At 39.7% G+C, this 12810-nt stretch overlaps 1 protein-coding gene across 1 annotated transcript in view; it reads right to left on the bottom strand.

Annotated features, from left to right (window-relative positions):
• The window catches only part of iqgap1 (IQ motif containing GTPase activating protein 1), a 120424-nt gene that overhangs the window by 37464 nt on the left and 70150 nt on the right, over window positions 1-12810 (bottom strand). Inside the window, exons 13-15 of the mRNA XM_050041067.1 lie at window positions 6290-6450; window positions 6014-6138; window positions 139-302 (exon numbers count right to left, since the gene is read on the bottom strand). Coding sequence (XP_049897024.1) covers window positions 139-302; window positions 6014-6138; window positions 6290-6450 — 450 coding nt within the window. The remainder of the gene's footprint in view (window positions 1-138; window positions 303-6013; window positions 6139-6289; window positions 6451-12810) is intronic.

The raw sequence follows: 12810 nt of genomic DNA, 5'->3' as shown, positions 1-12810 counted from the left end.
TGCCACCCAGAATAAACTTTATATTTATCCAAACCTAATACTTATCTTTAGAAGATAACCTGTACGTTCTACATCCATGTCACTACAGCAGCTGTCAAAAAGCCAGACTGTGTGTGTTGTGTTGTGTTGGTGTCTTACATGAGCCTTCTCTCTGCGGGCCTCCAGCATTTTGTCATGGTAGTGTTGAGCCACAGATGGGTCCACATCTGTGAGCTTGGCTGAGGGGTTCTGCAGCATGTTCAGAGTCTTCATGGGATCCCCTTCACCTAGAGCCTCATTGATCAGTCCAATGGCAGCGATACCTGCACAAAAACACAAGCAGATGCAGTTAGGTTCGGGTACTGTTCACATTCAACCCAACACCAGTTCCAGTACCTGTAATTCAGTGTCTGTACCAAACAGTACACCTTTACAGTGCTTTACTTTCTCTGTAATAACAAAAAATACTTTTCTAAACAAGCTGTAGTGACGTAGCAGATTAAAATGCTAATGACAATGACAAAATTCTAACTATTAGCGGCAAAATTCATGACCTCCTGTCCTCAGATAGTACCTATCTGCCCTCAAACACAGCTGTAAGACCTAATATATATTTAGATTGCTTCTCCCCGATTTCTCCTCAACAATTGACTGCAGTGATTTCTTCATCTAAATCATCAACGTGTCTCTTAGACCCCATCCCAACTAGGCTACTTAAAGAAGTCTTACCTTTAGTTAACACTCACTTATTAGACATGATCAATATATCTTTATTAACAGGCTATGTACCACAGTCTTTAAAGGTAACTGTAATTAAACCTCTCCTGAAAAAGCCCACCCTGGATCCAGAGGTGTTAGCCAACTATAGACCAGTATCTAATCCTTCCTTTCTTTCAAAGATCCTTGATCCTTGTGATTTTCTCCATGATAATAATTTATTTGAGGAATTTCAGTCAGGATTTAGAGTGCATCATAGCACTCAGACAGCACTAGTTAAAATTACAAATGATCTTCTGATTGCTTCAGACAAAGGACTCGTCTCTGTACTTGTTTTATTAGATCTTAGTGCAGCATTTGACACAATTGACCATCAAATTCTGCTACAGAGACTGGAACATTTAATTGGCTTAAAAGGTTCTGCACTAAGCTGGTTTAAATCTTATTTATCTGATCGTTTTAAGTTTGTTCATGTTCACGATGAATCATCCTTACATACTAAAGTTTGTTTTGGAGTTCAACAAGGTTCTGTGCTCGGACCAATCCTATTCACTCTATATATGCTTCCTTTAGGTAACATCATTAGAAATCACTCTGTAAATTTCCATTGTTATGCGGATGATATACAATTATATTTATTATTGGTGACCCCGAATAGTTGATGATTTGGTGATTTGATTCGGAGAAGTCTGATTTGACTGCCAGTCTCGCCGTTGAATCATCGCAAAATGTGGTTGTGAAACAAGACCATACCATTCTGACTATATGGGGGTGCTCACTGCTGCTGAACATCTTGATTTGACATAGAATGTATTTGTTTTTTAGTAATTCATGATATATAGCCTATTTTGATACAAACATAAGCCTAATTTCTGTTAATAAAAAATTTAAAATGACGTGCGTTTAATCAGTAGGTATAATCATTACTACGCATGAATAAATCACCCAGTTGCTCAATCCAAATAAGCTGAGGTGAGTGAGTGCGCTGCAGGACCATCAGAGCAGCATCGAGGCCTACAGTGATTTAAAGTTAAAGTTAAAGTCCCACTGATTGTCACACATCTGAGTGTGTGAAATTTGTTCTCCGCATTTGACCCATCCCATGAGGGAGCGGTGATAAGCAGCGGTGATAAGCAGCGGTGATAAGCAGCGGTGAGTAGCAGCGGTGAGTAGCAGCGGTGAGTAGCAGCGGTGCCGCGCTCGAGAATCATGTGGTGATGATTTATGGTGGCGGAGCGCATAAACAAACACTTTGGAGGAGGTTTGTGCTCTCAAATCAAACTTTTTTGAAGGATTATTCGTTTACCTGAAGTGTCTTGAAACAAATTTCACCGCTGATTGTTTTCTTGATAGACTGATTATTTATTTCGCTACTTTTTGTCCGATGTGGCTAAACAATTGAGAGCGGTGACGCATGGTCCATGTGGATGAACTTGTATGAACCTGAGTTGATTAATGAAGTAACTTGAAGTCAGAAAGAAGGAAAACTGTTTCTAAACCTTTTGATGATGTTTTTGGATGTTTATTTGTGAATGAAATGACAAGTTCTGACGAGTCAGAAACGACTCCTGTTAAAGACATGGATGAGGCTGCAGCGCGTCTGCGCTATCTAGAGCATCATACCTTGATGAAGTGAAAGGAAAAAAGATAAATATAAAATCATAACCCTTTTACTTTTATTATTATTATCTTATTATACCAACTGAAGAATTAAATTTGTTTATTTGGGTGTTTTAGCTCTTTTCTCTGGAGTGGAAACTGACACAAATGAGCTCATTAATCAATGAGGGGGAAAACAACATGATTCGACGATTAGTCGGCTAAAGGAAAAATCTGTCAAATCAGATTCGACTATGAAAATTCTTAGTCGGGGACACCCCTAGTATTTATCGATAAAGCCAGAACAAACTAATCAACTAACTAAACCTGGATGAGCACCAATTTCCTTATATTAAATTCAGACAAAATTGAAGTTATTGTTCTGTGGTCCATTGCCCAATAGGAAATGTAGAATACTCAAAGGTACTTTAAAAGTACTTGAGTTACTTTTCAGGGCGGCATGGTGGTATGGTGGTTAGCACTGTCGCCTCACAGCAAGAGGGTTCCCGGTTCGATCCCGGGTGTGGGAACCCCTCTGTGTGGAGTTTGCATGTTCTCCCCGTGTCAGCGTGGGTTCTCTCCGGGCACTCCGGCTTCCTCCCACAGTCCAAAGACATGCAGATTGGGGATTAGGTTAATTGATAACTCTAAATTGTCCGTAGGTGTGAATGTGAGCGTGAATGGTTGTCTGTCTCTATGTGTCAGCCCTGTGATAGTCTGGCGACCTGTGCAGGGTGTACCTCTCGCCCGATGTCAGCTGGGATAGGCTCCAGCCCCCCCACGACCCTCAAGAGGATGAAGCGGTTAGAAGATGGATGGATGGATGGATGGATGGATGGATGGAGTTACTTTACTCAGGGAGTAACGCAGTAAAGTAACTGTTTACTTTTCAAAAAGGTAACACGGTAAAGTAATTTGATTACTTTTAAAGTAACCCTTACCCAACTCTGGTCATACTTCTACTGTTATTATACGTATGATTATTGGCACATATGTATACTATCATATATTAATATATACCTCCAACTTATTGTACCACAATAGCCGTAATTATAATTATCATTTTATTACTGTAATTAATGTTGTTGTAAGCTACTGTCATTATCGTCTGTCCTGCATCTTTCTCTGTCTCTCTTTCTGTCTCATTGTGTCATATGGATTACTGTTAATTTATTATGTAGATCTGTTCTGTACGACATCTACTGCTTGTCTGTCCGTCCTGGAAGAGGGATCCCTCTTCAGTTGCTCTTCCTGAGGTTTCTACCATTTTTCCCCCGTTAAAGGGTTTTTTTGGGGAGTTTTTCCTTATCCGCTGTGAGGGGACAGAGGGATGTTGTATGCTGTAAAGCCCTGTGAGGCAAAATTGTGATTTGTGATATTGGGCTTATAAATAAAATTGAATTGAATTAATCTGCTCCGCCGCTCTTTTCTAATCACCCAAAGCTTATCTTCTGTCTCTGTCTGTCTGCGTGTGTGTGTGTGTGTGTGTGTGTGTGTGTCTGCTCTTCTAGCAGTGATACTAGAAAAAAAATAGACCAGATGCCAAAACTGCTGTGTCAGATCTGCGTTACAGTGATAGCACTGGCTCACTGTAAAGCTGATGGAGCGACTGCAGAGCTCCATGGCTGGTTTCCCGACTTCAGACTTCCACCCTTTGTCCAAGCTTGGTGTTCTCACCCAGATCTGTCAGGTATCAATATTTGGTACCGACAGATTCAATGTGAATCGGTACTCAATAGTAGTGATGTAATTTGGTTGGTACCCTTTGAAGTACTGAGTTCAGTACCCAACCCAACAAACAGACAGACTTAATAAAACTCTGTGAGTCTGGGATCACAATATAATATGAGAGGGTGAGTCAGAAGATTGGACAGAAAAAGACATTTGTAATATCAGTCAAGATGTGGCATCATCTGACAATTAAAGATGTAACTGTACTTAAATAAAACAGGACAAATGTTACTTTCAAATATGCCGGTATATTGTTATACTTCTTAATCATTAAAAAAACAGCTGTATTCCACTATCTTATTTTTTTTTCTAACACAAGTTATATCTACAATGATTGAACATGAAATATTCACAGTAGGGTTGGGTGATTGAACAAAAGTAAATCAGCTCTAGGTGATCTCTGTGGACTAGAGTTTATTTTGACCAAACCAGAGTTGGTGACTGTTGGAAAAGTAGAGAGGCATTTCTGTCCAGTTTGAATGTGTCTTTTACGATGAGTTAACAAGGCACATACTGTACCTGTGTATATATTAGCTGTTAGCTTATCTGGTAACCATATTTAAACATTCTGACTTGATGAAGATGTCATTTGGATCAATAGTTGTCTATTTATATCCATCTGTGCTTTGGAGTCAGTGTGTGTGTGTTACTTTTAATGGAGAATTTTGACACATGGATGTAAACTGATGTCAGTTACATTCAGTGGTCGAATTTAGGGGGGATGAGGGGGGATGCCATCCCCTTTGTTAGAAAATTGACCAAAAAGCATCCCCCTTGTTAACCTTGACCAAAAACCATCGCCCTTGTTAATCTAGAATCTGTGTGTGCAGGCACAGACGTAATTTGAGGGGGGAACACAGGAAACATGTCCACCGTACTTCCCGTATCTGTGCCCTCTGTCCCCTGCACTTTTTACAGCCGCGACAACCGTTCAATTCGTTTTTAACATGTGATAACGTGTTTTTCCAAGCCATCTTTAAGCGCACCATGGGTAGGCGGCACCAGGCGGCATACACATGCTGTCGTGTTGTGATCTGAATCAATCACAGACCAAACGTGTGCTGCTGGGCAGTGCTGCTGTGTGTTAACTATGTTCAGCAAACCAGCCAGCAAGAAGCAAAAAACCTTGCACAGTTTCTTCCAAAGAAACCGTGCAAGTTGAGTAATGCTGTTGCATGTAGATAATGTTAGCTAAATGATGACTAATTAACAGATGCCAATATATTAAGTTAAGATAGTTAACAAGAATACGAATGTTATTGTTACCTATCTTAAATCGCATTCTAGCTAGTTTCATGCTAGGAATAAACCCACTCCTCCTTAATTTCTGCGCAGAACTTGTGCTCACTATTGATTTGCACATATTTTTTTAATCTTTATTGCCACAATAGAAAGAGCAGGGTCAGGGAGGCGACAGTGGACCAGAGACCAGCAAGGATGATGATGCAGGGTCCTCACAGGTGAAGAGAGATTATAACTGGCTGAGAGAAAATATCTATAGCATAAAAGTGACTGTGCGATTAATTTCCATAGCTATGTCACCACTACTATTCTTAATTCTATTTCTAAATTTTGCTTTGCACATTTATTATCTATATTATTGCAATAGATAGAAGAGGGACAGGGAGAAACCAGGCAGGTATCAGGACAGGGACCTGACAGCATCACCAATTATCAGCCCAAGGCTTCACAGGTAAGGAGTAATTATAACTGGCTAAGGAAATGTCTATAGGATAAGAGTGACTCTAAGATTAATTTTCACAGCTATTTCAGAACTACTCTTATTTATACTTTAAAATATTTTTTGTCTGTATTGCAATAGCAATACTACTGCATTATTTGTGTTTTTAAAGGCAGCAGGTACAGGTCATGCCATTTTTCTTTATCTTGATTAATTTTGCACATATTTGATGATGTGTGCACGCAAAAAAATCAAAGCTACATTGCATCCCCCTTGTTAAAAATTAACAATTCAACCACTAGTTACGTTCATGCTCCTCCTGCACAGTCAGGTTGACTTGGTCAATACAGGCTTGAATGTCGTTCCAGGTGAGGAAGTCGCAGCCCTCATCTCTGGCTGCTGCCTTCAGACGCATCAGTTCATCCATGTACCTGAGGAGCACACAGACACACATCAACAGCCTGCGTTACAAGCATACAAAGACCTCTGACACAATGTGTCACTGACCCCTGCTGTGTGTGTGTGTGTGTGTGTGTGTGTGTGCGTGTGTGTGTGATTGTGAGTGTGAGTGTGTGTGCTCACCTCTGTGCATATTCATCCTCCACATTACTGAGCCCAGTGACGGTGCTGGACAGCTGTTTCCAGAGGGCAGCTCGGTCTCCAACATCCATCGCCTCATTCATGAGAACCACCGACGACAGCATCTCTACGGCAACCAGCAGCTCGGGGTGGGACAGCGAGCCCTGCAGGACACAGGACAACAAATTTACCTCATACGTCAAACTGCCAATTAAGACTGCCAGAGGTGAACATTATGTTGATGGTGTCTTCATTTGTTGTACCACAGTAAAATTAGAGAAAACAAGCCTGAGTCCGAACATCAGAAACAGAGTCTACAGCAGCTGTGTCACTAATTATGCCGTCTGGGCTGCACATTTATTTTATTTATTTGTCACCATTGTACACTGTTTTTAGGGACAATATATTTTTATTGCACCATAACATTTAAAACAACAGAGCACTGCTTTCACTTCCACATTATGCTACATTCCTGCTAATTTACTACTCCTTGCATCAAAATGAGACTTAAGTAAAGTTCTGACGTCAGTGTGAATACCTATCCACCTCTGTATTTCCACTGCAGACATGATACTGTGATGTGTTGCAGCGTCACTGTCATGGATGTGTGAGTTGACGGGGACTGATCAGTGGGGTGACCTTGGAGACAATATTCTTCTTGGCCTTCATGCATTTATTGCATTGCAGATTTTGGGCTTTTTCAGCTGCAAGTTTGTTGTGTTGCTTTGCTGCGCAAATACACATCTCATGCACTATTTGCACATGATTTGTTCTCTCAGAAATCCAAAATACTTTCAAACAGCCAATGATGATGGTTGATGACAGATGACTTTTGTTTTGCCCGTCTGCAGTCATAGCATTCCGGAATATTTTTTTACAGGCTGCTGCTGTGGGATGCGCGTGTAGCAGCATGACAGCTCTTTAAAAGTGGAGGCTGCTCTTATGTGAGGAGGCGCTTGATTTGATATGTAGCAGAGCATAGCATACATGCATTTTAAACATCAAAATGTTCATCATGTTCATATATGTGCGAAGCCAAAATCGTGATTGTGAATAATATTCAGCCCTAAATACGGCTAAAAAAGACTGGGAATGATATATACTGTATGGCTTACAGGTAGACCATGTAATAAGTTCTAACTACTAATAAACAGCTACCTCCGGTGAAGTAAAGTAATTTCCTTGTGGAGCACCAACTAACCACTACTTCTTTCGCAGTCTCATTTGTTTATGACAACATAAAACAATTATGAAAATCTCCATAAATAGTTCCTAGAGCCAAGGTGATGTCTTCACATTGTTTTGTTGACTAACAATCCCAATCTAGTCAAGATCTAGTCTCCACCTCCCCTGCAATCTTCTTCTGGAGTAAATCTGTCTCTAACATTGACTGGGATAAAATTTGGTCCCTACCACAGAAGTTCCTGTTAACAAACAAAATCAAAGAAGTCTCTTTCAAGCTGCTTCACAGGTTTTACCCAATTAAAGTGCTCTTACACAAGTTTAAACAGTACATTGATGTGAACTGTTCTTTCTGTGGTTTGCACCTGGAAACCATCTCACACTTATTTTGGTCTTGTGAATTTACACATTAACTATTAAAATTAACATTAACATTAATTCATGACATTAATTCATTTGTCATCAATAATATTTTCCCAAATTTTACTCTATACTACCAAAATGTCATTTTTGGCTATGTTGACTATAATAAGAAGGACATTGATGCTTTTTTTCCTCACAAATCTAATCTTATTTGTTGCCAAATTCCACATTCATAAGTGTAAATTCTCAAAACAAAAACCTCTTTTTGGTATTCAAATCAGAAATAGAACAATACATAGCAACTCTATCTCATTCACAAAACAAAAAATCTCTTAAAACGATCAATGTCTGTACTATGTTTAATGTCTTTATTTAAAAATACTCGTGTTTACTAATTATTTTTATTTATTTATTTATTTTATTTTTTTTACTTTTGTGTACTTCATTTACTTTTTTATTATATATTATTTATATAATTTTCTCCTTTTCTATTCCTTCTCCTTTTTCTTCTTGATTAAAAAAAAAAGTCAAGCTAGCTGTAACCACAGGCGAATGACCCAGTAACCATATGCAGTAAAGAAAACAAATACATGCTACATGGTGTTGGCCAGAGACAGGAATATGATAACATACAATGCGAACAATGTTTCCACGTGCAGTTTGTTTACATATAGCCTAGCTGTTGTCTGACCGAAATGTCTTTGTTTATGTCATTTCTCCGGTACTAATTACTAGCTAACCCTTAGCGTTAGCTAGTTGACGCTAACAGCTGTTAGCTACCAATAATGGTACCTAACGTTAGTTCGCTGGTTCACATAGCTGACTATGTTACATACTGCTACTGGTGAACGAGCCAGTGAGATGGGGAACATGTCTGTGAGGCCTGACATAACAATATAATGCCATATGAATGCTTTCTATACGTAGTTTGTTTACATCATGTTGCGCACATTATGAAACCAACGTTTGGGAAACCGCTGTCAAAACACCGTGACGTAGACAGTTTAATGTCGGATATTCAGACATTCAGTCGGGTTCGTCTTCAATAACTTCTGAGTGAGATTAGCAATACACAGTTGACGTCTGGAATCTGAAAGGTATGATTCAATATTTTGTACTTTGTAGGTGATATAGAATAATACATAAAAGTGGATATGAAGCAAGGCTCAAGTTAACATAATTTACCAAATGAATTTTCACTCTCACACTCTAACAAGTGTACATATATAAAAGAAAAAAGACGCCCTGTTATATCTTTCGCTTAAAAAATTGAGACTGCATGAATAGCAAACAGTTCTGGAGAGGAAATGTATGGATACATGTGATTATACTAAGACTATTAAAAAAAGGTAACTTCTGCACACTTACTCCAAGCCACAAAAGTTTAATAATGACAACGTTTGATCCTACTTGGATCTTCGTCAGGTCACAATGTTAAAAAAATGGAAAACATACCTATACTAGTCCATACCCATTGACTGCACAGTTGCCCACGCACAGTTTCACATGGTGTGTGTTTGGGATACAGGTCATAGGAAATTGGAGATTAAATAGTCAACTGAACCCATTAAGAAGAGCAATTTATTCAGACAGAGTTTTTATGAATTTGATAATACGATTGTTTTATTGAAAGTTCAGTAGTACCATTGCCAATAGTGGGATAGTTAGTGGGCTAAAACTGTACATTAGTAGTTGAGGTTAAAGTCATTGCCTTATAGAAGCTCAGTTTTAGTAAGTTTTCCAACTTTTGCCAAGAGGGAACTTTAGATATTGGTCCCTAGATTATGTTCACNNTCAATCGGTTGCTATAGAGCTCCCCTTTGGCCAACTGTTGTAATATTGCTTCATTCGCATCCTCCCATGACCCTCTACCACTGTGCCAAATTTCACATGGATTGACCAAGTCAGTGAGGAGAAAAACGTGGAACAGACACACCCACACACACACCCAACGACAGACAGAGTTTTCGTCATTATATAGTAAGATTTATACAACATGCACACCAATAGACTGATAAGCTCTATGATACAGGCAGTTTACCCTCTGGGACAGGTGCCATTTGGGGAAGAAGAACCAGATCCCAATTCCAGCCTGTGTGGTCAGCTTCATCAGGGCTGTTTTTCCCTCCTCAGGGTACCATGGATTGGAGTATGCCTATATGTATGATGATTTTTAAGTGCTTCCCATTAAATATGATTTACTGTTTACATTTAATGAAGTGGCTGAATGTGCATTTAAATGCTATTTAGTAGTTGTGTTGCTCAAATACATGTCTGAAAGTTTATCATCAAATAATTATTATTCTAATTATTATTAATGTTGTTGTTGTTATTGTTATTATTATTGTAGTGATTTAATGACAAAAGCGTCTGACACTGAACTGAGCTCGGACTTGCACTAATATTATAATTGTGGAAAATTCACACATCAATACTGTCTGCAAGAAAGACCTATTCCAGTAATATGATATATGACATATGTACATAAGTGATTTCAACTGTAAACAGAGGATGGAGACTGGATTACAATCTCAAAACAGAATATAAAAATATGTTAAACCAAAAGAACATTCTGCAGGGTTCCTACAGTAATGGAAATCCATAGAACTCTGAATTTGAACATGTTTTTCTCAAAATTAATTCTGATTCTTAATTCTTATAATAACGGAACAATTATGGATCAATCAGTTAGTCAGCTGAACTTGTTAAGGAACTTATTATTTAGTGTTGATCTTTCTGCTCTTCCTCAGTGAGCTGTGTTATGGTGCTGTGAGGATGTAAGTCTGCTCAGGTGCTTGGCAACAGACAGTGCCTTCTCCGGTTTTTCCACACCTTTGTGCTGGGCCAGGGTGATCAGTTTTCAGCTCCTGTAATGTTACGCCGATGGATGTGGACTTTTACACCTAGTGATCACTCCTGCCACAATGTTCTTCCTGAACGAATAATCCTTGTCCACTTTCAGTGGGATTATCACATACTGTTGAGCAGCCTTTGAGTACTGGTGTTTATGTTGCTCCTCACCTTTCTTTGTTGTAGCTGTCTCCCTGTTCATATTACTGTTGTGATCCAGTGCAGCAATACGCAGACGTGCCTCCAAACTCTCCCTCAGAAATTTCTTCCTCTTTGTTGCGTACTTTGTGCACAAAGAGTGAAGACTTTCCAGCTGTCCTGTGTGAATGCCTAGGGTGGATTTTTCCAGTTTCTTCAGGAGCTGCTTGTCAAGCACTATCTTCTGCAGGTGCTGAAAGGCAGCAGAGCTAGGGAGGAGTCATGGACGCTGACTCTCTTTCTCAGGGGTGTAGGTAGGGTGCTAACACTTCGTGATTGTCTCACCAGACACCCAGTGGTGCACATTGGTTATGTGATGCAGGACTGAGATCCACTTCTCCTTTAACCTTGTCATATTTCCCTCACATGTTGTGACACAAAACCAGAGATGGTTTGTGATCATTCTGATCCACTCGGACAACTCCTCATTGTGGCACTGCAGCAGTCGTTTTTGACAGACTTCACAGTGTGCCAGAGGTCATACTCATGCTGTATGCATTTATACTCCTGAGGCATGACTTTCTGTACCAATGGATGGCAGTCGGTTGCCAAAACAGATATGGCCACATCATACTCTCCCACCTTGGAAAGGCACCTGTCCAGACCATCCACCTCAAGCCAATAACTGTTCTTCACCTCTGTGACTTTTACAGTTTCCTATGCCACCACCAACTTTGACTTGATGTCCAGGAGCAAGTAGGTGCCATACGAAGCATTGTGACCTGGGCTGTCATATCTGCAGCCTCCTGACACAATTAGTGGTTCATCACATACGGCACTCAGTACAACCTCATTGTGTACTGTCCAGGCATTGTTGACCTCTGGGATGACATAGGCCTTCTGTATGTTGAACCACTGTCTTTTTGAGATGCATGGTTTCCAGACCAATGGTGTCACACACCTCCATGAATGGACTGACAAATACTGCAGCAGGGACAGAAATATTCCATTCCATTATTCCTCTTATTAAAAGCAGAGAATGCCACATATCATCATGGCCACCAATGCATCCTGTATTAATCTTAAGCCCAAATCCACGTTTGGTGACTGTTGGTGGCCTCACCAAACATTTGCCACAACCTTCCCAATTGCACACACACACACACTATCGGATCATTATGTGATTACTTTTGATTTCTTTTTACTCGATTACACGCCACTCAGCAACAGTTACTATACTAGATGTTTATCATATTTAAGGAAATGATTACTCCGTCGTTAAATTCAATACCATGTCCTTCAGTAACAGAGGTTTCCCGTACCGACTTTAACCTCTCCCGAATTGATCATCTTGTCGACAGCGCCGTAGGCTTGCTGCGAACAACACTCAACTCTGTATCTCCTCTTAAAAAGAAGTTAACAAAGCAAAGAAAGTTCGCTCCTTGGTATAACTCTCAAACCCAAAAATCGTGAAAATCTGAAAGGAACTGGCGATTAACCAAACTGGAAGAATCTCGTTTAATCTGGGCAGACAGTCTCAAAACGTATAAGAGGGGCCTTTGCAATGCCAGAGCAAACTATTACTCAGCACTGACAGAAGAAAACAAGAACAACCCCAGGTTTCTTTTCAACACTGTAGCCAGGCTGACTGAGAGTCAAACCTCTATCGAGCCTTGTATTCCTTTAGCCCTTAGCAGTAATGATTTTATGAGCTTTTTTAATGACAAAATTCTAACTATTAGAGGCAAAATTCATGACCCCCTGTCCTCAAATAGTACCTATCAGCCCTCAAACACAGCTGTAAGACCTAATATATATTTAGATTGCTTCTCCCCAATTTCTCTTCAAGAATTGACCGCAGTGATTTCTTCATCTAAATCATCAACGTGTCTCTTAGACCCCATCCCAGCTAGGCTACTTAAGGAGGTCTTACCTTTACTTAACACTCATATATTAGATATGATCAATATATCCTTATTAACAGGCTATGT

Source organism: Epinephelus moara, chromosome 1 (assembly GCF_006386435.1).
Source record: "Epinephelus moara isolate mb chromosome 1, YSFRI_EMoa_1.0, whole genome shotgun sequence".
NCBI lineage: Eukaryota > Metazoa > Chordata > Actinopteri > Perciformes > Serranidae > Epinephelus > Epinephelus moara.
Note: the sequence above shows the minus strand (reverse complement) of the source record. Positions and strands in the feature narration are given on the sequence as shown.